We start from the raw sequence: 24,688 nt of genomic DNA, 5'->3' as shown, positions 1-24,688 counted from the left end.
TAACATTGATCGCTCGTGTAAACGATCCCTAATTAAGTATACAATTTGTAGGTTATATTATTTAGGTTGTTAAAATCCTTTTCAGAAAGTGAAAATATTAATAAATACTTACTGCGGTACTCCGCTGCAGCCGCTAACGCGATTTCGCGTAGAAATTCCAAAAAAAACCAACTTCTACGAATTCCATTGTGCAAAATGTATTTTTTTTTTTAATTTTAAAAATTTTTGTTTTCAGCGTCTTCTTTCTTGAATTCTATTTGGGAAGTGATCGGGAAAGAAAATGGACGACAGTTAATTGTAGAGATGGCAAAAAATCGATGACCAGCACTACTTAATTATCGTCACATATGGTCTGTTCCTTTACTTTTAAAAATGGTAGCAGTGGTAAATTTGAAGGTGGTACATTAAGTGGGGTTCACACAATAAGTGTTGAGTGGCACTTTTGCTCAAATAATAGGCAGAGGATATTGTAAGTTGGTTTTGGCGGATCTTGTTGGATCCCGCGTCCTCTCACCTGAACGTTGTGGGGGTTTCAAACCTTGGCCGACTTGAGTGGTCTTCCCTGTTTGAGCCCATGAATCGTCTGGTGGGCGGCCACTTCAGCAAAAGAGGCCGAGTGATTGTTCGTCCGATTTTCCGCCGTCCTCCTAGCAATCCGATGTGGGTCCTCAGAAGATCTAACCCTCTTGACGCATTCCTGCGCAGATGTCCCTGCCTGCTTTGAGGTTGATGGACCATCGGACGTGCCAGTCACTATCCTCCCAGCTGTACCAACGCCTTTTCTCACAGCGTCAGAAGGGCAAGACTTACCAGGGGCAGGCGATCCTACAGTGGTCTGTGAGCCAGTTCTCTGTACAATCGGAGCTCCTGGTAACTCTCCGCTCTTCTTTGCCCCTGCAGACCCAGAGGCAGTCGCCGACGAACCAGCCGAAGTAGGAGACACCCTGTGCGGTTGGTTGGTTTGCGTCTGTCCCTCTTTCCGCGCCAGATTCGAATCGGGTTTTGACCGATCCGCTATCTTAGGGGCCGAGGGTATCGGATCGCTTGACCCTACCGCAGACACCGAGGTTGTCCGCAAAGGGTTCGAGCTGCCCGAAATTGCCGGTTTTCCTTTGTTGCCTGGATACGCTGCCTTCATCACAGCCGTTGGGCTGGAGACTGCTTCGTTTCCAAGGGTTGGAAGTTGGTCGATCGGAAGAAAGATCTTCTCGGCGTGAGGATATTTGCGCTCAAAACGCCTCACAAATCGAAGCTTCAATCCGATCTCCCGAAATTGCGCTTGAGTTACTTAAGCGGGATTCGCGCCTATAAAGCGCTTGCAGTAATAAATAGTCCTTTTATAGTTATATTTATCTTTCCTCTGTCTGGGCCCGCTCTTCTTGAATGCCGAGGACAAGGAGTCTGTTGTCAGTTCCGCCTCTTCATCCCCTTTTACCAAGGCATCTTGCCTAGACAGGGAGGGCTTGTCGGTAACGACCGACGCTTTTTCACCTGAGGGAGTAGGTCTCTCGACTGCTGGAACTGTACCCCCTTGAGTGGCTGAAGGAGTTACCTCCTTGGACGATTGAGATGGAATGATTGTGACATCCATCTCGTCGTCCGTCAGAGGGAAGTCCTCCCAGTCCCACGGCGGGGGGCTCTCCTGGCTCAGTCTGAGAGTCTCATTCTCCTCCAGGAGACCGAGCAATTCCCTGCTCAGAGTATGTATGGTGTCGCTGACTACGTCCATTGTCTGGGTGCATCATTGTCACTTGTCGTAGCCGGGGTCAATATCGAGGGTTGGTTGAGGTTTGTTGTTTTTTGGGGGTTTGTTGCAAAGTTCGAATTATCCACAGAAAATTTGATTAATGGGGGAGATGAGGACAGTCATGGCATAGCCCTCCTCTACCATGACTAGGGCGCTAACTACTCGTTGAGGTGCCCAGGTATCAGCGAGGCTCCGTTCTAATACAGTTGGTACCCTAACTGCAAACCTTAGGAACACCGATGGGCACGAGGTCGCGTAACACCCCGGTGTTAGGGGATCTCACAATTACTTTGGTAGGAGATCGCTACCAAATATATGTCACTCAATCCGGAGATTCCAGTGCACTGAGTTGTTGCGTGACAGAGTCTGGATAATCTTTGGTCGATCACAGCCTCCCAGTTCAGCACTACAAGAAGTTAAATGAGAAGATTGTGACGTCTAGCCCACGCATCGCTTCAAGATTGTTATCCCCGGCGAGGGACGATTGGCTTCATTCACATAAAAAAATCCATATATTAATGCACGGTTGTTGAATTAGGTTTCCTTACCGTGAATTCAATGCAAATATGCATTTGGTATTATAAAACAAAATTGCAGCACCAAAAAGTGTGCTATAATAGTTTGGCGTAACTAATTTTGAAATTTTTTGCTGCCCCCACGTCTTTGAGAAAGCGTGGGAATGTGAAATTTTGCCCCCATGGGAATAGGGCTGTATGTTAGAGGTGGTTACCTCACAGAGTGCTGTGATCATACTCCTTCCAGCTCGGAAGCAGTGTTGGTGGTCAGCAAGGTGGAAATGCGCAGAAATTGTTGGTAGTACTATCGCCTGTAGTATCTTAACGATGGTGACAGGAGAGTTACGGGTAGATAGGAGCTTCCCAAGTGAGCTGGCTTCCTTGTTTTGAGACGGGGACTGTCTTCTCGATCTTTCACATGCCTGGCATTTCAAATGAACTTTGGCATACATTGAGCGTATGTGCCAGATATACGGCACTATGCTTCAACATTTCTCTTACCACACCATCCGTACCAATTGCTGTGGAGCTCTTGTCGGCACATTTTCTCTGCATATTTTTTTCTCGCGATCAGGTATTTGGGGGTGCTCTGCAGATGGTCCCTTCAGTACGGGATGGCTTCCCCAAAATGTTATAGCTATATTTTCGGTGCCTGTAGGATAAGTATGGTTTTTAATTGTTTTCCACAGCATTTTAAATCAGAGATCCGGGTAGACACAACCTTTTGATCTCTTTATTAAGGTTTTGGATTCTTGCATCAGCTGGGATTTCCTTTCGTATAGCGTCCCTTTGATCTGCGAGCTTAGAGGCTTCTGTTGGGAAGTTGTTGCTGCATTTTTACTGTACTGCTCATTCTCATGGCCTTACGTTTTCTTGATGTTAATCTCCAGTCCAACACTGCTAGCCAGTCTCTCCAGGTCTCCTAATTTTGACTGCATGTTGGATATCTTGTGAGACAACAGATATCATCCGCATAATCTTTGTCTTCGAGTTGTCGTGAGAGACTCCATATTATGCCTCTTCTCTGGGGGCATGATTAATTATTTCATCCAGTACAATTGTGAACAGTAGGGGTGGCAGACGGCATGAGAAACGGTTGGCTTATGTTCTCGTTGTGAAAAACTGAGATTTTTGCATCCTCGTACATAGTTCCTATTACTCGGAATGTTTGATACTTGCCTTTGAATTATTTTTGGTATTATGGAACCCATCGTAAAAGAAAATTGAAAACAACTTGATGTTTTTTTTAGAATACACAATAATTAGTTTATTTGTCCGTAAATTGTTGCTTCCGATTTGTTTGTTAATTTCGTATTTTTGCTATAACAAAACTATACCTATAAATGTTTTTTTGTTTATTTGTTTTTTCTTTTTTCTTTAATAATAATTAAACTTAAAATTAACAGCATTCTTATTTTGTTACAATGAATATGGTCATCATATTGATGTGGATGTAATGGAGAAATATGTATTTATGTGTTAATGCTAGGTTTTAATTAATTTACAATAGATCTAAACTACAATTATGATATTTCTTTTCATCAATTAGGTAATAGGATATGGACCATTATTACAAGTTAACTTTTGTTGTTGTCTGAAAACATATTTTGAGTCTTAAAATAACGCTAACTTAAGGATGATATCAATCTGTTCGAAAAATTCCATTCGACAAAAGGCTAACTTGTTATAACGGCCATATTTAGTTATATGTATACTAATTTTTATTTTTCCATGGTAAAGGATAGAGAAAAAGTCAACATTATTTTGTGGTTTTGTTTAATAACAAACAATTTGCGGTAATCTGAAAAAATAATAAATATAATTCCAATAATACTTAGTCCAATGGGAATTAATGTACAATAGTAGATGCGTTAAGCTTTCAAAGACTATGTATTGAGGATAACAGAAACAGAATTTGTAATATTGTAAATGATATAACAAATCTTCAAGGTTTAGGGGAGTAATATAAGTCAAAATTTCAATAAAAAAATATTATAGCTTATTAATTCGCCATAAAATAATGCAATATATGCGTACATAGACGTTGTACTAAGGGGCAAATGTAATGCAAAAGAAATCGAAAAACTGGTCGCAAAGAAGGAAACAGCAAACACAAATGATGCTGCACTGTCTCCACCAGTGCAGTGAGCAAATGTCAGTTATTCGAATCTACATTTAATTGTATATAATAGTTTTGTTGTGATCCAAATGGTCGGCTGCAACTACTACTATCATCGTCGTCGTCATCATCATCATCGTCACTATCATTGCCATTGAGTTTGTTCTTGTGTTGCTGTTCATCATCTTCATCGTACGCCCATTGCATTTCCTCGCCAAATTTATCTAAATGTGCTAGATTTTTGTATACATGTAATTTTCTATTGTCAATATATGATTCACAGGGATAACACCAAACAGATAAATCACTAAAGCTCAAAGCCATCGGATGGGATGTTTCGATATTATGGAACATCATATGTTCCATTACATAACGACCGCACAACACTTTGTAGCAACTGAGACACATCCAGTTTTCAGCCACCGAGGAACATTCGTTACATGGTTGATTTGTATTTATTGCTATAGGTAGAAGAAGAAGAGGAATACGAATTGTTATTGCGCACAAAAGAATTTATAAATTAATAAAATAATCAAAAACATTTACAGAGCACAGAAACAAAAAAATATAATTCCACAAAAATTCCAAGAAATGAGTTAGCAATGGTTTTTAATTAAAAGTAAGATGAGTTAATTACACCAATGCCAGGTTTGGAATGAAACGTTAAAATCGGACTAATGAAATTGTAAAATAAATTGTTCTACACAGGTTGTGTGAATATGAATGACGCGAATGATTGATTTTCTACTTAAAAAATAACACTTTTTTGAAAACAGAAACACAAAACCAAATAATAACAATACACAATAATATTTTTGCTTACATTTTGGCGCATCCTCAGGATGCAGCTGTGCTAAATGTGGACAATTCTTTAAGGGTACAACAGCAAACATTTCATTATTTTCAAATGCCTATTTGGTATGACGTTGAATTGAGTAAAATTCCCATTGTAAGTATTTTGGAAATGCATTTTAAGAAATGAAACAGACAAATGTTATGTTGGGATTAAATTAACAATTTTGAAGTTTACATAGACGTTAGACTTTAATTACCTGCATGTGCTCTGTGATAAATTCTGTTAGGGTTTTAACTTTTACCTTCGGTTTACTGCCACTTGCCTCTAAAGATATATTCTGGTCGGAGTTGCCGGAACCACCAGCAGCACCCTGAACATCATCCCTTGTAATATCTAAATTTTGTAAAGTAGCAGAAAGAAAATCCTCATTGTTATTCTCGCCCGACACCTGCGGTAATCGTTTCCCAAAAGCTAGACTTTTCCAGTAACGCGCTTGGACACTAATGCAGTTCTGTAGAGTTTCCATGCAACTCAAATAAGCAACTGTAGGTGGACGTAGAGTACTGCCGTTCAATTGCACCGGTGGTATGGGATCTCCCAACAATGATTTCGTACACATGGTCATGGCGTATGAAATCGAGTTGACATTGTAGCCTCCTTCAAGGCACACTATTATGCGACCATTCGCCAGCGCAGACAGCCAATGGGTAAAAAGTCCATAAGCTTCAGGAGTTACTTTACAACCACCAAGTGGATCTCCAATGGCAGCATCAAACCCGGCCGAGACCAAAACTAATTGAGGATCAAATTCATATGCGATTGGCATTATAATATGCTGGAAGGCCATAATGTATTCTAAATCGCCCATGCCTTTCTGTGAGTAGCAAATAAAACCGATTATACAAAAAGTTCAAATGATGGTTTGTTTACAAATCTAACCTTATTCCAAGGAATGTTTACATTGAACCCAACACCAGCACCTTTGCCAACACAGTCATAGTCGCCATCTTTACTCTTGGGAAAGAATGTGGCATTGTCATAACGATGTATACTAATATATAAAACTTGTGGGTTTCCTTCAAATATATGTTGGGTTCCATTTCCGTGATGTACATCCCAGTCAACAATAAGAACTCTTTTCAAGCCATGATCGCGAATTGCGTATTGAGCAGCAATGGCCACATTATTGAAAATACAAAAACCATGTGGTACATCGGGTTCGGCATGATGTCCAGGAGGTCTGACAATGCACACACCACTACGTGCCTCGCCCGTGACAACCTTATCTACAACTTGCAGCACTGAACCCGCGGCAAGTGTGGCACATTCAAATGTTTTGGGATGGAAATAAACAGAATTGAACTTGGCACCCATATTCTGCAGTTCATCCTTTTCTCCTATGCGTCTTATGGAATTTAAATGTGATCTTGTGTGAGCCAAACAAACTTCATCGGTTGTTGCCGAACGGGAAGGCAGTTTTTGCATGCGATCTAATAAATTATAGTCTTGGTGCATTTCGTAGATTTTTTGGATACGTGCCGGTTGCTCAGGATGTCCTTCTTCATAGGTGTTGGCATGTTGCAGCATAAGTTCGTCATATACATAGCAGACTCGAACTTTCGGCGAAAATAGCTTAGTTTCTAAAAGCAAAGAAACAAAGGACTCTAACTACAAAGACTTTTGAGGTGATAATGCATTCAAAATACCTGTTTTTAATCGTTGTAATCGTTGTGCATTACATTCAATCACATCTAATGGTATTTTGGGAGCTGTATCTCTGGTTGGAAAACGCTCTGGCAGTGGTGGGCCGCCAATAAATGCACGGCTTACCTTGTGCAAATTGACTTGAGGATTAACATTGTTGATATCTTCCATGGTATATGTGCCTTGGGCTTGCAAGCACTTCCAATAAGAACGATGGGCAAATATACAATTAAGAATTGACTCTTGTATGGAGGGGCATGGTGGTTCCAATTTCTCAACTAAGGCAGGACATGGTTCGCCTAAAAGAGCCCTCAATGTTAAGGCAGCACCTTCGGCTAAGGAATCCAAACAATAACCACCTTCCAAAACTACAGCCAGGCGGGAGTTTGCCAACTTCAAAAGCGGGTTTATGAGGTGGCTATAAAAGGCGGGTGTAACTTCCATTTCGCCTTCGGGACATCCCAAAGCCGCATCATAGCCGGCCGAAACAATTATTAACTCTGGTTGAAATTCACAGGCTACGGGAATTAAAATTTGTTGGAATATGGCCAAGTAGTCACCATTAGTCATGCCGGTTTTATTCAATGGCAAATTGAAATTATAACCCAAACCGGGACCATAGCCGATTGCATCGAAATCTGATTCCTTAAGATTAGGCCAAAAGGTGCCGTGTTCAAATCGATGAATGGAAAAATACAAAACTCTGAAAAATAATAATTTGTTATTTATTGTTGGTGATTTGGTCAATTTAGGTTTTTTGTTGTATTTTTTGATTAAGCTTTAAGACCTCAGATATTTTAAGCAAATAAAACAAAGATTTTATTGCTTTTTTCTTCCCGACGTTCCGTCGCTTTTTTGGCGACTTCTTCTGGGGAATTCGTCTATTTAAATAAGATAAATTTATTTTTGTCAATCAAATTAATTCACAATAATAAACAGCCTTAAACTTACGATATAATTTTAGAGGTGTTTTACATTAAAAATAATAATAATAAAAACGCCTGAAATTGATATCTCCCACTGTTTATTTGATGGCAATCCCATAGCACGAACTGATGTTGTCGGTATCTTCTTTTAGATTCATGGTTTTCTCGATGTTTTGCTGTATTCGCAAACTTTTCCCAGAAGAAGTCGCCAAAAAAGCGACGAAACGTCGGGAAGAAAAAAGCAATAAAATCTTTGTTTTATTTGCTTAAAATATCTGAGGTCTTAAAGCTTAATCAAAAAATACAACAATAATTTGTTATTTTTTGGGTAAATTGTAAAAAAAAAACTTACCGTGGGTCATGGTAGAAAAATCTTTGAGTTCCTTGGCCGTGATGAACATCCCAATCAATAATCATAATTTTATTTACTTTCAGTATATCTAAGGCATATTGTGTAGCTATAGCCACATTATTGAAAAAACAATAACTACAGGAATAAACAGGGTAAATAACAATGAGCCTCTTTTCAGAAATTTCTTTAGAACCTACCCATTAAATTCGGCTTTCATGGCATGATGTCCCGGTGGTCGTATTATTGCCATTCCATTTTGTATATTTCCACTTATAATATTTTCTACTAAATCTATGGTTGAACCTGCTGCCAGTAACGACAATCCAAATGTGGTCTATGTTAAACAAGAAAAAACAGAAATATAAATAGATGGACATCTTGTGGCAAGAATTTTTGGCAAATAAACTTACTGGATGTATATAAACTGAGTCATAATGTGAACTAAAATCTTCCATTTTCTCATCATCGTTTACTCCTGATGTCTTCTCTAAAAGTTTATAATGTTCCTCACTGTGCAAAAGCATGACCTCATCTTTTGTTGCACGTCTCGATGATATAAGCTGGCATCGTTCGACCAAATTCAATTCTCGACAACTGAAAATAATTACGGAAATTGTCTTAACATGCAATCATTGGTTGATAAACATTTTATAGAATATGTATATTTTTGGTCGATATTTTGGAACATATTCATAGTTGGTTAAAAAAGTGGAAGTTTAACAAATAGTACGATTAATGGGTTTATAAACCTTTTTATAAACCGTTTAATTTTTGACACAACATTTGGTGCAAAAAAGAAATAAGATAAGAAACATTCATTAAATTCAGTACTTACAAGAAGTACTAAACAACTAAAACAATAAACCTACACATGTTTGTACGAATGTTAAATGTTCATTATAAATGCTAATCAACTACACATGTTCATGCACATTCCAGTAGAACTATAACGGACTTATTAAGAAAGAGTAATAAGCTAATAAAAAACTTAAAATAGAACAAAATAAAAAGAGGTATGTGTGTTGGATGTGTTGGTGTGAAGAGTTAATAAAATAACACCATTTCTAACTAAATTTTGCAAATAAGACATGACATCAGTGTCTCTGGCGGCAAATGGGAATAGTTGAAAATTCTATTTTAGAAAATGTTAACACTCGATGTAATTAGTACCGTGAAACACCTCAAAATAATGATTGGCTAGCAAACAACACATGTGATGATGGCAAAGGACCCTTGGTAACCAGAAATAATTCGATAGGCCAATCTGTGGTAAGTTGTGTTAGCCAATGTGGTCTGCTAATATAAGCGCAACCTAGTAAAAATATACAAACTTGTCAAAAAGCAAAGTAAGAACAGGATATCTTATTATGCCCTCATTCGGTCACCTACATGAATAGATCCTTCCTACGCATATATCGTCATAGCACAACAGCAGAACTCGCTTGGTTGTTGTAGCAGATACCATTCATGCTACCAAGGCACGTAAGGAGTGGTACTCGTAGTATAGAGAGAACTAAAAATCTGATTTGAGGACGCAGAGGAACGAAATGAAAGGATCTTCCCATATTTTTGTGGACTTATTAAGAACATACATATTCTCATAAAAATCATGTCTATAAAATTTATATAATCGGATCGAAACTGAATCCCGAAAAAAAAGGATTGCGACATTCTTTCAGAGGTGACCACAATGGTTTACACACAGTTAAAGAAGAAGGGGGAGTTGTGGATGTTCTTACCGAGATTCTCTTGAGATGCCATGAGCATTCATGTCGAATCACATACCCTGTGACAAAAACTCATACAAAGCGATACTCAGCACTGCCTATAAATAAATAAATATACTCTAAGTCCATAGCCAGGCAAAAAACGGCACGTGAACTAACTCTGAACTAACTCAAAACGCACTGACGAGGATGTACCGCTTATAGATTTAACAGGGATATGCCCAGCTAGACAGTGATCATGGTCATATTTTGACGTTTTTTGTATATTTTACTCACAAAAACGTATGCTTGAGGTTCTTGCACATAACTAGTCTATGGAATAATGTAAAGGCAACCTAAGTAGTACCCAAAGCAAGAAACCGAATCACACGTTACATTAAGACCATATACCGATTAGCCTTTCTCAGTTTTTAATTATGCATAGTTTTAATTTATTTTATTTAAAAATACGGTACCCAGCCCACAGGGCCAAAACGGTTCTAAATACAATAATAAAGTTAATACTCCGATAACTTATAACTAATATAATGCCTGCTCCAGAATCTGCAACTTTTTACTACGACAACAATTTTTCCTTTATGATATCGAAAAAATAGTAAAAATTAGTAGATTCTTGCAGTTCTGGAACAGACCAATTATATGTATATAATGTAAATGAAAACACCAGGAACTAGTAATTAGGACATAACTAGTCTGTAAAATCTGCCCTGCATGAAGTGGATGGACAAATGGAGAAGAACATAGAGAATTCAAAACTATCCTTTAAAAAATGTAAAGCTTGAATCTATCCGCTATAACGCTCTCAATAATTTAAGAATTTTTCTATACTTATGGAGTGGATTGATGAGATGTTAAAAAGCAGGAATATCTTTTCATACATAGGAGAAAGCTCCTTGAGGAAACCCGAAACCTATACTTTGGCTTCTACACCATTTTCATATGTAAGGGCGAAACCTATAACTCTGCGTTTCAAATTGAAATACAAGTATTTTGTTTTTGTATTTTTGAACGCACACGCAACACGCAGAGTTATAGGTTTCGACCTAAATCGAATAATTTCATTTGTAACTCGAAACATTTCGCTTGTAATCTGAAAATTCCAATTGGATTTCTTATTATTTCGTTTGTAATTTGAGAATTTCATTTGAAATTCGAATTACTTCATTTGTAATTTGAGAATTCTATTTGAAATTCGAATAATTTCATTTGTAATTTAAATTCTTTTCATTTGAAATTCCGAATCAATAACTTCGATTTACAAATAGAATAATACAAAATACAAACGGTAAAATTCAAATTTCAAATGAAATTATTCGAATTTCAAATGGAATTCTCAAATTACAAATGAAATAATTCGAAATTCAATTGGTATTCTCAAATTACTAGTAAAATGTTTCGAATTTCAAATAAAATAATCAAATTACAACAGAAATTCTTCGAATTACATGTGAAAATGGTGCAGTAATAAATTAAATTCTTGTGAGCTTCGGCCACCTGAAATTTAGGATGGTGGATTACGCTGATGAAGTAGTACTGATAAGTGGTAAATTCTTACCAATCTTGTCTGACATTAGTACAAATTGTCATTGGAGGAGCGGGCAAACCAAGGTCTTATAATAGCCCTCTATTCCGGCAATAATTCCATCCATCGATCCTGGTTCTTCAACCTCCGGATATCATGCTTCAATTCAAAGCTCGAAGATTGATGGCTTTGAAACTTCGAAAGTCAAAAATGTATCGAGTTTTACACGAAGGTTCTAAATTTCACTGACGTTCAATTTGAGAATATATGCCCTCCTCAATCAATTTTGACTTATTAAACGTAAACCCTCTCTGGACAGGTCTGGCAATACATACAGACTTATTTAAAATAGAAGAAAGCACAGGCACTAGTGGAAAAATCCAGTCATTAAAAACGCATGTATCTAAACGACAACAACATCTGCAAACTTTGTAATGTTTGCGTCGAAAAGGCGGACGACCTCAGATGGTATATTGAATCTTGATGCAGAATTTTCAAGGCAATCTGACCTGCGATCTCGCAACGTAGAACCAACCTTCTACACCCACTCGATAAGCCAGGGATGAATTTTATTGTGGGAATCATTAGGTTAGATCTCTAGCTTAGTCTAATGTGGAGATGCAGAAGAGATAGAAATGGTGAGCCGTATCCATACTATGTCTTTGTTGGTAATGCTATTATTTATCCAATTGCACTTTCGTATCGGGTGCGTTTTTTAATATTTGTCTAGTGAACGGTATCTTTACATTCATGCAATCTTCCTTTTCGTTCATTTTCAATTTCTATACTTTCTCGAAAATTACTGAGTGGCACAACAACTTACCGGTCCAAAACTCGTATAAAGCGTTCTGGGCACTCGGGATGTTTGTCATCCCAAAGGCAACGATGTTGAGACATGGATTCATCATACACCAGACCCGTGGGACGTTGTTTCATATATTTTGCATTAACAGCCTGTAGTGATTAAAAGAATTACACCAATCATTAATTATAAAATAAGACATTAGTTTGTCTATATGAATATACTTACATTTTGGAATATATCTTTAACGGTGCCATCTAATTGTGTCGGTTGCTGCATTTTCAATAGCTTTGCTTTCCGTTTTGCCTCCAGCAATGCTGCATTGGGCTTGCGATTCTCAACTGATGATTTGACCATTGCTCTCGTTTGTATTTTAGCTTTTTGTGCTCCTCGTCGTGTGACAATTGGCGAACTCTGATAAGAATAAAAATAAATTAGTGTCAACAATAAAATGTTGCTCTTCAGAAAAAATATGCAATTGATAAGATTATTTCTGTTTGTAAATCTATATTAAAAAAGTTGTAAAATAACGGTGAGAAATAAACGGTTTAGTACACCTTGTATTGCTGCCGACTATCATCAAAAGCATACAGCTCTGCTTAAAAGACGCCTTCAAACTGATTCATTCATCAAGAAAATGTTTCTTTCAATCCAGTTCAGTTTACCTTGTACTTCTCATGCTCCCACATAAATGTGAATGAACAACAGCTTAGCCGCAAGTAGTGTATTTTGTTTTGCCGCAAAATATACACAACAACTTATTGTTTGGGAGTTATGGCGTTTTTAGTTGTATTAACATTTTATTTTGTAGAGAAGTAGATACATATGTATGTATGAATATGCATATGTGTATTAATTTTAATCATCTAACCGTTACCGGTAAGTTTTCGCACTAAGAACTATAAACATTTTATTTTCCAATGTCTAAAACTGGTAGCTACTATTTTGACGTCATTATATTGTTACAGTTTCAGTGTAGTGAACATGATTAATATTCAAAATGTACGTAGATTTGTGTAGAATCTTAGTACAAATTTTGTTAAATATCTTCTAATTAAGGAATTTTGTATTCAAACAACATACAAACATATTGTCGGCGTCACGCTAAGGTGTTCTGTAATCCGCGGAAAAATGGTGCAAATATTGTGCACATGTGTATATTTTTGAATTATAGGTTTTATGGTCATTTCTTAGAATAAGAAACAGTTGATTTATTTCATAGGTATCCAACCGGTTTTATTTATTTTTTTTTGAAAATTATACCGCTTGGAATAAAATGTGTTATATTTAAGTAAAATCTCGTAATCTGACGACGATACCGAGGAAAATTTTTGATATAATGATCCGACATAGACCCTATCGCCATAGTTTCAAGCAAGCGGACAGAGCCGGATAAACCCTTGAAGTGAACCAACCCCCGGCGTCTATTGCGACTCACTGAATTTTGTTTGTACTGGGTGTCAGTTTGACAGCCGGTTGGTAGACTTTGCACCAAACGCGGGGCAAATAAACCTATATGGTTTGAACCTACCTGTAGTAACCAATACTGCCGAGTTAGAAATGCATAAAGTTTATATATCGCAGACAAAAAACTGTAGTCTACCATATACAGTGTCGGTCACAGAATTAGCACACCCCTTTGGCGAAAAATTATTTCAATCAGCTAAGAATTTTGTTGGGACAAAATTGTTAGGGCAAATTGAAATTTGTATACAAAATCCTTTTCTATAAATGTACTTAACAGATTTAATGATATAAGTGAATAGTATTATCAGCGGTTTTTTGAAAATAAAAGTTTTGTGAAAACACACACAAACTATCAAGGGGACATATAATTAGCACACCCTAAAATTTTTTAATTCAATTAATATAAAAACATTAATTTATATTGAAGTTAATTCTTATTCAAAACGAATTGAACAAATCATTTTTTGAAAGAAAAAATAATTTATCACCCCGGAATCTCGAAAAATATCCTAATAGTGGATAATATTTCGTAATGTGCACTTAAATTTCAGAAAGTCGTCAAAACTTTAAAAACAGATGTACAACTGGATCTGAAATTATTAGAATTGCTAACCGATTACCGAAATTTAAATATATAGTGCAAAAACTTTTTAAAAAGTGTTTAAGGTCGATAATTCATTCAAGAAAATGATCGATTTGGTAGGGGTTTATAGAAAGAAGATCAATAAATTTCACCCTTATGTGAAGAAGGATCAAGTTATAGCACCATTTGTAATTCAAAATTACACGTCTGAATAACACCAAAGACCTATCATTACAAAACTGCCAAATAAGCACTAAATAAACACGTAGCACATGGGTATGTTTAAAGGTAGCAAATGGGTATGTTTCTGACCATAAAGGATTTTGAGGTTTGCTGAAATTGGTTAAAATCCCTGAAAGTATACATACACTATTCAAGATAAATGTTTTCTGGATTACTGATTTTAAATTTAATTTTTTTGAGCTCCGGGTAAAATATTATATTGCTATCTAAACGATCTTCTATTCATTCGCGTATGTTTTGAAAGTTAATGAAATGGGCATAGGTCCCATAAAGATGACCACAGATTTTTCGTGATATAAAGCATGAAGTATCATTAACATTAAGTCAAGACGGATCAGAATTTACAAAATCAATAGTTTAAACCATCATATTACAGTTTTTCAAAAACAAATGACAAATTATGTGTTAAACGGAATCTACTGTTCCATGCTGCTGGCGGATACACATCACTATTCGTAGAACTACTAAGTTGAAGAAGATTATGATGTTTCAAATAGATCACTATGAACTGCATATCTCAATCAATTTGTGCACATCTGCAAAGTTCAAAAAAAAAAAAAAAACAATAAAAATGTTAAATTTTTATCAGTCCTTGGGATCCGTCCTTATTCCCGATATAATTCTCTTCTGTCACTGAAATTTCGGTGACTGGTGGAGAACAAAACCAACAAATGGATAAAAGTATTAAAAATTATCGCAAAACTGACCGACACTGTATGTCCAACATAGAGTTTCTGGTCGGGAATTCCCGGCCCGGGATTTCCCGGGAAAATTTTTTGAAATGCCCGGGAATACGGGTATTTGTATTTTCATGTATAAGTCATACATTATTTGCCTTATAGTTATTTAATGTTTGAAATATAGTAGAATGGCTATAATTCGTGCTCCGATTATTCGTAATTGCGGACCCATTGGAAAAATCGCCTTAATCGTATAAAATATGTATGTATTGGTAGTCTCGATAATTGGTGTTTGTTTCTGGAAATCGAAGTCTGTATAACCTCCTTTTTATTGGTGGCATTCTGGAAGGATATTAATTGGCTAAGATATGAAAGCTGTGATCCATTCGAATTTTTGTTTTCCCCAAAGTTATTGTTTGCAATATAAAACACTGTATACTGTGTAAGTGACAAATAGAGCATATTAGGATTGGAAACCAGTAATAACAATGGTATGTATGTTCATATAAGTACTACTCTATATAATTGGAGCCACCGTGTTGCCATTCTGAAGCCGTGTACTCAAGAGGTCAGACGTGTAAAAATTCGTTATAAACGGATTTGTTATATGATCAACACGCATTTCAAACCATAAGAATAACATACGATATGGTTGACTTTAAAAATATAATCGGACAGCACTCTTTGATATCAAGGAAACTTTGCTAGCATGGTAGTTGTAAAAATATATTTTATATAACCTCCGCTAATTAGTCAGGAATAATTGGATTATGACCATATATATAGATATTCTTGAACAGCTGCCATATGTCATATATGATTTATTGGTTCTTTCAAGATTTTGGCACAACGTCGTTTAAGATGTTTGCTATTATTTTTGACTCTATTGCTATTTTACCCTTAATATTGTTCCAAAGAGATAACTAATGACACAACTACACACAAAGGGAGTCGGTATTTCATGTTTGCTTACTCTCTGTCACGTCTATGCCCCATGAATTCGATTTACTATAGCCCCGGGAATTCCCGTGTTTCCGGGTATGAGAAATCGGGAATTCCCAAACTCTAGTCCAACATCACCTCACGCTTTTATGCATATCACGAGTTGTGGGATTCCGTCAAACCTAGTGACCAGAGGAGTATATCGTTGGCAGAGCATATTGATAGCTCCACTAATGAGCACGTCCCCACCAAAATTAGCCAGACCACCTGAGCAGAGCATGTGATACCCTACACCACTACCCCTGTGCACAAGCTTTTCACTGGTAAACATTTCATGTAGGGAATATAATCCGACTACCACTAGACATAAAATTCCTCTTTCTCTCTGGGACCCCCATAAGCAACCAAAATTTCGTGACCTTCCGATCAAAATTGCGACATGTAGCGTGATTACAAAAAATCGAAACATTGGATATATTACTGACTTTTGCGATATCTCGTTTGTTTTCGCACTTACGCCAACATACTTTGATCAATATAACGGAGATTTTGTCATCTTCCATTGACAAGCTTTCCTTTTGGAATACTCCTACCAGAAGCGGAGATATTCGCATAAGAAAAAACGTTGACTTTTCTCCACATAAGCTTTTTGATTATTCCGACTCCTGAATATTATACGACCATCACCAAACTTAGTATACTTCTTCCTCTGTGGGACCCGCACCAACTCTCGAAAAAATCGTGACGATCCGATCAAAATTGCGATCTGTAGCGTGATTTCAAAAAAATCGGAAATTTGGATGCATTACCGACTATTACGATATCTCTGTTGTTTGAACACCTACGACAACCTACTTTACGTCGTTGTAAAGGTGATATTTTCTACTTTCCTTGCCAGGTTTTACTTTTTATATACCTCCTAAAGAAACAAAGATATTGACTTTGAAATAAAACGTTGACCCTTTCTCCAAATAACTTTTTGCCCATTTCGACCCCTGAATATTATCCGACCATAATCAAAATCAATAGGCTTCTTCCTCTGTGGGAACCATTAACCCCCAAAATTTCATGACGATCCGATCAAAATTGAGACCTGCAGCGCGATTTCGAAAAAAAAAAATTAAAAGGGATGTATTATCGACTATTGCTATATCTCCGTAATTTGGGCACCTACGCCAACCTACTTTGCATCATTGTAAAGATGGGATATTCTACTTTTATAGTCAGGCTTTGTTTTTGGAAGATCCCCAACCGAAGCTGTGATATTCGTCATTATAATTAAAATCGCAAAAATGAAAAGTAGGGCTGTATTAGCGACTATTGCGATATCTTCGTTGTTTGACAACCTACTATACATCGTTGTAAAGGTGATATTTTCTACTTTCATTACCAGGTTTGGCTTTGATATACCCCTTCCCTTATAGATGTGAAGATATTCGCTTTGAAATAAAACGTTGATTTTTGATTTTTCCAAATAAGTTTTTTGCCCACTCCGACCTCTGAATATTATACGACCAATCAAAAGTGTTCTTCCCCGTGCGGGACCCTCATCAACACCCAATTTGGTGACGATCCGATCAAAATTGCCTGTAGCGTGATTACAAAGTTTAGATGGACGGACGGACACACATGGCCAGATCGACTCAGCTCGTCGAGACATTCATTTTGGTATATATAAGTATGGGTCTACGACCATTATTTCGATGCGTTACAAACTTTTTGGCCAAAACCAACTTATAATACCCTCCCCACATAGTGGTGTTACCCTACACATCCACTGTTCAAACTTCCGAAAATATAACGTACTTTTCAAAATACATCATCACTGCTGCAGCCGTTTGCCACATACCTGCAATGTCAAATTTCCCAGAGGCGGTGGTGCCTGCAAATTCTAGGCCTCCAGACGTAGCTTTGTTCGGTCCAGTCGTATCCAATGAGGAGAAAGACTCTGATTTCATATTTAACCCATTGATTTCCATACCTAAGAGTTCCACAAAAATGTATCGGGTTTCAAACACAAATTCTAAATATTACGAAAGCAACCATATTGATTGGGGATCTTGAAATTAGCATAATTCTTAGACCATAAACTGCAGATCTATACGTGAAGGGTTTGTTCTGATTCCAATGATTTATTATTTTCTTCTTGGAAATGTATGTATACTTCCCAAAATATGCGAAAGTTGCCTAAATACCCATAATTCCCTCTAGTTGGAAATCAGTAACATGGACAGGGACAACGACTCTTCTATCTCAGTCACCAATATCTCGTCGCTACCTAAGTACAAACACAACAAGGGAATTTTCGGAAGTTCAGAGGTCCATATACCGATGGACAGGAGCAAATTTCGGCTACGCAAAAAAGATTTTATTTTAAATAGTAAATTTTTTCCAAGTAAACAAGAGAATTTTCGGATCTTTAGAGGCCTATAACTCGTGAACTATACATTTCCGAAACAAAAATAATACATCGTTGGAATCGGTGTGAAAGCATAGTATTTTAAATTTTTCATAATTTTCTGCGTTGGGTCGGTAAAGGAAATATAAGCGGAAAATTTTAGAATTTTAGAAAATTTTATTTAGAGAGAAATATCTAATTTGCCACAATTTTAGACTAGGGCCACAAAAGCAATAGATCATTGGAAACGGGATAAAAATCACTATCTGGGGTATTTTTTTTAATAATTTTCTGCGATGTTTTGCCAAAGTTATAGGTTAGGGCCTTTGTGGATCTTTGGAGGCCCATAACTCGGGAAGTATACATTTCCGCAACAAAAGCAATACATGGTTGGAATCGGGATAAAAAGCACTATCTGTGGTAATTTTTTCATAGTTGCGGAAATGTATACTTCCCGAGTTATGGGCCTCCAAAGATCCCCAAAGGCCCTAACCTATAACTTTAGCAAAACATCGCAGAAAATTATTAAAAAAAATACCCCAGATAGTGTTTTTTATCCCGATTCCAATGATCTATTGCTTTTGTGGAAATGTATACTTCCCGAGATATGGGTCTCCAAAGTTCCACAATGGCCCTAGTCTAAAATTTTGGCAAATTAGATATTTTTATCTAAATAGCCGGCCTTCGGCCGGTATTTAAGACTTTCTCCTATGGACAGGTGCAAATCTCGGGAACGGGAACAAAATTTTCTTTTACATTTAATATTTTTGGAGGCCTATATCTCGGGAAGCATACATACCCTCCAACAAAATAATACATCGTGGAAATCAGTATAAATATCACTATTTGTGGTAATTTTTAAATAATTTGCTGCGGTGGTTTGCCAAAGTTTTAGACTAGGGCCTTTGTGGAAATTTGGAGGCCCATATCTTGGGAAGTATATATTTCCGCAACAAAAGCAATACATCGTTGGATTCGGTGTAAAAAGTACTATCTGTGGTAATTATACCCTACACCACTATGTGGGGAGGGTATTATAAATTGGTTTTGGCCAAAAAGTTTGTAACGCTTCGAAATAATGGTCGTAGACCCATACTTATATATACCAAAATTAATGTCTCGACGAGCTGAGTCGATCTGGCTATGTGTGTCCGTCCGTCAGTCCGCCCGTCCGTCCGTCTGTCCGTCTGTCCATCTAAACCTTGTAATCACGCTACAGGTCGCAATTTTGATCGGATCGTCACCAAATTTTGGGTGTTGATGAGGGTCCTGGAGGGGAAGAAGCCTATTGATTTTGGTGATGGTCGGATAATATTCAGGGGTTGGAATGGGCAAAAACCTTATTTGGGGAAAAAGTCAACGTTTTATTTCAAAGCGAATATCTCCGCATCTATAATGGGTATATCAAAAGCAAAACCTTTACAACGATGTATAGTAGGTTGTCTTAGGTGGTCAAACAACGAAGACATCGCAATAGTCGCTAATACAACCCATCTTTTTATTTTTGCGATTTGAGCTATAGTGACGAATATCACAGCTTTGGTTGGGGATCTTCCAAAAGCAAAGCCTGACTATGAAAGAAGAATATCCGACCTTTAAATGATTCAAAGCGGGTTGGCGTAGGTGGCCAAACAACGAAGATATCAGTAGCAAATAAAACCCCAATTTTCGTTTTTGCGATTTTAATTAAATCGACGAATATCACACCTTTGGTTGAAAATTTTCCAAAAGCAAAGCCTGACTATAAAAGAAGAAGATCCCGTCTTTACAATGATGCAAACTAGGTCGGCGTAGGTAACCAAATAACGGAGATATCGCAATAGTCGGTAATACATCCCATTTTTCTATTTTTTTGGAAATCACGCTACAGGTCGCAATTTTGATCGGATCGTCACGAAAATTTGAGGGTTAATGGGAGTCTCACAGACCGTCACCCTATTGATTTTGGTGACGGTCGGATAATATTTAGGGGTCGGAATGGGCAAACACTTAACTGGAGAAAAGTCAACATTTTATTTCAAAGCCAATATCTCTGTTTCTTTAAGAGGTATATCAAAAGCAAAACCTGGCAGAAAAGTAGAAAATATCACCTTTACAACGATGTAAAGTAGGTTGTCGTAGGTGGTCAAATAGCAAAGATATGACAATAGTCGATAATACATCCCATTCTTCAATTTTTTCAAAATCGCGCTACTGGTCGCAATTTCGATCGGATCGTCACGAAATTTTGGGAGTTAATGGAGGTCCCACACAGGACGAAGCCTATTGATTTTGATGATGGTCGGATAATATTCAGGGGTCGAAATGGGCAAAAACTTATTTGGAGAAAAGGTCAACGTTTTATTTCAAAGCCAATAGCTATGTTTCTTTAAGAGGTATATCAAAAGCAAATCCTGGGGCAAGGAAAGTAGAAAATATCACCTTTACAACGATGTACAGTAGGCTATCGTAGGTGGTCAAACAACAGAGATATCGCAATAGTCGGTAATGTATCCCATTTTCCGATTTTTGTGTAAACACGCTACATGTCGCAGTTTTGATCGGAGTTAATGCGAGTCCGAATAAGTCGGAATAAGCAAAAAGCTTATGTGGAGAAAAGTCAACGTTTTTTTCTTATTCAAATATCTCCGCTTCTTGTAGGAGTATTCCAATGGTAGAAGAAAAGATCTCCTTTATATTGATGCAAAGTATGTTGACGTAAGTGGGCAAACAACCGAGATATCGCAAAAGTCAGTAATATATCCAATTTTTTGTAATTTCTTGTAATCACGCTACCGTTGGGAATTGTGATCGGATAGTCACGAGGTTTTGGGGGTAGATGCGGGCCCCACAGAGGAAGAAGCCTATTGAGTGTGGTGATAGTCGGATAATTTTAGGGGTCGGAATGGGGAAAAACTCATGTGGAGACAAATTCAAAGTTTTATTCTTTGTGAATATATCGGCTTCTAGTGGGTGTTTTCCAACGGCAAAGGCAGTCAATAGAAGAAGAAAATATTACCTTTAAATTGGTGTAAAGTAGGTTGGCGAACGACGAATGGAGATACCACAATGCATCCAATTCTTCCATTTTTTTTTTTTGTAATCACGCTACAGGTCGCAATTTTGATCGGATGGTTACGAAATTTTGGTTGCTTATGGGGGTCCCGAGAGAAAGAGGCATATTATGTTTGATGGTATTCGGATTATATTCCCTAAAAGAAATGTTTACCAGTAAAAAGCTTATGCACAGGGGTAGTGGTGTAGGGTAACACATAGTCGGCCCGTCCCGACTATAGCCTTTGCTCACTTGTTTTTTAATAATTTTCTGCAGTGGTTTGCCAACATTTTAGACTAGGGCCGTTGTGGAACTTTGGAGGCCTATATCTCGGGAAGTATACATTTCCGCAACAAAAGCAATACATGGTTGGAATCGGGATAAAAAGCACTATCTGTGGTATTTTTTCATAATTCTCTGAGGTGGTTCGGTAAAGGAAAGATAAGCCTTTGCGGCTAAATACAAAAAAAATAATGCTAAATGTAGCTGCAAAAATGCTAAAATGGCCACACTGATTATTGTGCCATGCATGGTAGATACTTCATATTAACGTTCACTGTATAATTTTCTTTAACATGTTTGTCGTTTACCAACACTGAATTTTACAAGAACAAAATACAAAAACAAATTTTGGTGACATCAAAACAACTAAGAAATAGGACAAAATTATAGCTATTTACATATTTCTAAATATTTTACATACACATGCACATAAGTAAAATTACTTACCATCGTGTGAAAATTTGTTTCTTGTGCGTTAATTAAAAACAATCCAGACTGGCAGGAGGAGGCTGGCAAAATGGCAGGTGATTTGTTGTTGTTACTAAATAGAAATTATATTGTAAACACTCAGCACGTTTCTTAACCCGAATCCAATCCATCAACAACCACTAAACATTGACTATGATTCCTTTTGATTGCAAAAATTAGGAGAATGAGATATTTGATATAATTTAAAATCAACGCGTTTGAACTATAAAAAACAATGATTTTATGGGTATGTACGATGCAGCAAAGAGATTATTGATTTTGTAAGTTTTTTTGCTTGCTTTCTTTAGTTACACAAAATTTTTTTACAATATGATCACAAATTTTTTTAATCACAATAAAATATTTATCTTTGTATTTTGTTTATTTATTTTGGAGATTTTTGTTGTTTGTAAATTTGTTCTTAGCAACCGTTTATTTTTTCTGAAAGTTTTTAATTGTAATTTCTTTGCTTATCCCGGAAAATTCTTATACACTCACTCACTCACTCGAGACAAAACTGAAACGAGGCCGAAAGAAATGAGAAACAATAACGACAGCAAACAGAACACAACAAAGTCGTTTGTCGAATGTCACTGTTTTTTGCGTAAAACCAGACGTAAAGTGAAAGCTTTTTTAGTACGTTAAATCTAATTAATTACAAATTATTTAGCGATCCATTTTATAAATAGTTATATTACAAGCGGAATCTATATACTCCATTTTGTAGAGAAATAAAATATTGAAAATAAAAATATCACTATGCTGTTGCCTGTCAAGCTGACAGAAATCTTAAAAAGCGCCAAACGCCAAGTTGTGTTTTCAGCAAGTATGACATAATTATCAAGGTAGATGAATGGCCCGATAAACAAGGTCCTCTTTAACACAGTAGACTTCAGTGTTGAGTTTCTTGATTACCCTTTTGGATTCAATCGTATTTTTTGTAAGCAGGGTTGAATTTTGGTGGGATTTTTGTGCCAATCGCACTGTTTTACCTAAAGCGGAGATAAAGGAGCTCCTTCACCTCCGCTCTCTCCCAAAAGCTGTGAAAGTTTCGTATGACAGTTTCAAAGTGCTGCTTTAGAGTATGTGATTTCATTCACAATAGTGCATTTTGACAGCTCGAGGGATTTCATTGAAAACTTTCATGCAATTAGGCGTTTTTAGATCGAGTTCCCCACTACGGAACGCCTAATATCATGCAATTTTTCAATGAAATCGCTCTAGTGGGTTGGCACCTAATAGCCTGTTTATATTATAGTGTATGCAGGGTTAACATTCTTTATTAGGATTTATTTGAAATACCCAGCAAAAAGTTTGCATCCACGGATGCAGTTAAGTCACTAGAACTATTGCCGCTGGAGTACATCTTTTTCTATGAATTCACCTATGAATTTTACAAGAGAGCGCGCAGCTAGGATGCACTCCATTTTGCTTCCACGGAACACAGCTAGGATGCACTTCATTTTCGATCCAAATCACATCCTTTGAGGTAGTGTTTTGGATTGACTATAAAATGCAAATATCCCAAAATAAATAAAATACATTGCTTATTCGTTTAAAAAAAGAATATTAACTTTATTACATTAATACAAATTAAAAAAACCATCAATTTAATGGAGAAAATTGATCGTAATGCTTGGTTTACATTTACGAAATCCACTCGATTTCAACTGTCAATTCCATTGATTAAACATCAAATGAAATCCAATGGATTTCAGATGAGTTTTCGTTTGACGTATACACAAAGGAAATGACAGTTGAAATCGAGTGGATTTCGTAAATGTAAACCAAGCATAACTGAGTTTACTTCCTTTGCTCTGCTTTTTATGACACCGCAACTGATATTGCTTCATCATCCAAATGGTTTTTCATTTTTCCTCCAACTCTAATTCAGATTCACAAAAAAAAACTCCAACTCCACTTCAAAAATAATTTGCGTCTTGTGAATTACAGCAATGTTCGTATCTTTAAGCTGAAAACACATACAACGTTCGAGTAAAGTTTTGCGTTGGGCGTTGACAAAAAAACAACAACAACAGGGCGATGCCAACACCAAAGTCCGGCGTTGATGTGTTTGCCGGCATATAATTCAAATGAATTTGAATTTTTCGGCATCATGCCCAACAGTGTAAAAACGGCCAAAACGACACAAAACTTTACCCAAACGTTGTATGTGTTTTCAGCTTTAGTTTGTATTTCTTTATTTTTTTAAAACAAAGTCTTATAATTTTAGAAACTCTTTCTTGTGTTCAGAAAAAAAGCCTGCGACTGTAGGGATCAAAAAATTGGTTTGCTTGGCTAGGGATCTTTAAGCGAGTGCTTCTAAAATGTATCGAGCGGAGTGCATTTTTCATCGAGTCATCGAAAGATGTATTGAAATC

General features: G+C 36.8%; 2 protein-coding genes across 11 annotated transcripts in view; one reads left to right on the top strand and one right to left on the bottom strand.

The window, feature by feature from the left end:
• Positions 1–3,502: 3,502 nt before the first annotated feature.
• Positions 3,503–22,831, bottom strand: HDAC6 (histone deacetylase 6). Of its 10 annotated transcripts, none has more exons than XM_073976772.1 (12): positions 22,814–22,829; positions 22,287–22,467; positions 12,439–12,624; positions 12,232–12,362; positions 8,570–8,753; positions 8,357–8,493; positions 8,160–8,294; positions 6,884–7,584; positions 6,117–6,817; positions 5,434–6,051; positions 5,205–5,292; positions 3,503–4,842 (listed from the first exon to the last, which is right to left on the bottom strand). In XM_073976772.1, exons 2-12 carry the CDS (start codon positions 22,287–22,289, stop codon positions 4,418–4,420), a joined length of 3,309 nt encoding a protein of 1,102 aa, XP_073832873.1. In that variant the 5' UTR covers positions 22,290–22,467; positions 22,814–22,829; the 3' UTR covers positions 3,503–4,417. The 10 variants fall into 10 exon arrangements, with proteins under 10 accessions (XP_073832873.1, XP_073832872.1, XP_073832871.1 ...); XM_073976771.1 differs by having other exon boundaries at positions 22,563–22,826; XM_073976770.1 differs by having other exon boundaries at positions 22,802–22,826.
• The window catches only part of LOC141398949 (uncharacterized), a 42,484-nt gene continuing 27,186 nt past the window's right edge, over positions 9,391–24,688 (top strand). The window contains exon 1 of the mRNA XM_073976786.1: positions 9,391–9,428. The gene's annotated coding sequence lies outside the window, so the exon portion shown is untranslated. The remainder of the gene's footprint in view (positions 9,429–24,688) is intronic.

This window comes from Musca autumnalis, unplaced genomic scaffold (genome assembly GCF_047663935.1).
Source record: "Musca autumnalis isolate F117 unplaced genomic scaffold, ASM4766393v1 scaffold_3, whole genome shotgun sequence".
NCBI lineage: Eukaryota > Metazoa > Arthropoda > Insecta > Diptera > Muscidae > Musca > Musca autumnalis.
This window is presented reverse-complemented; position numbering and strand designations above follow the sequence as displayed.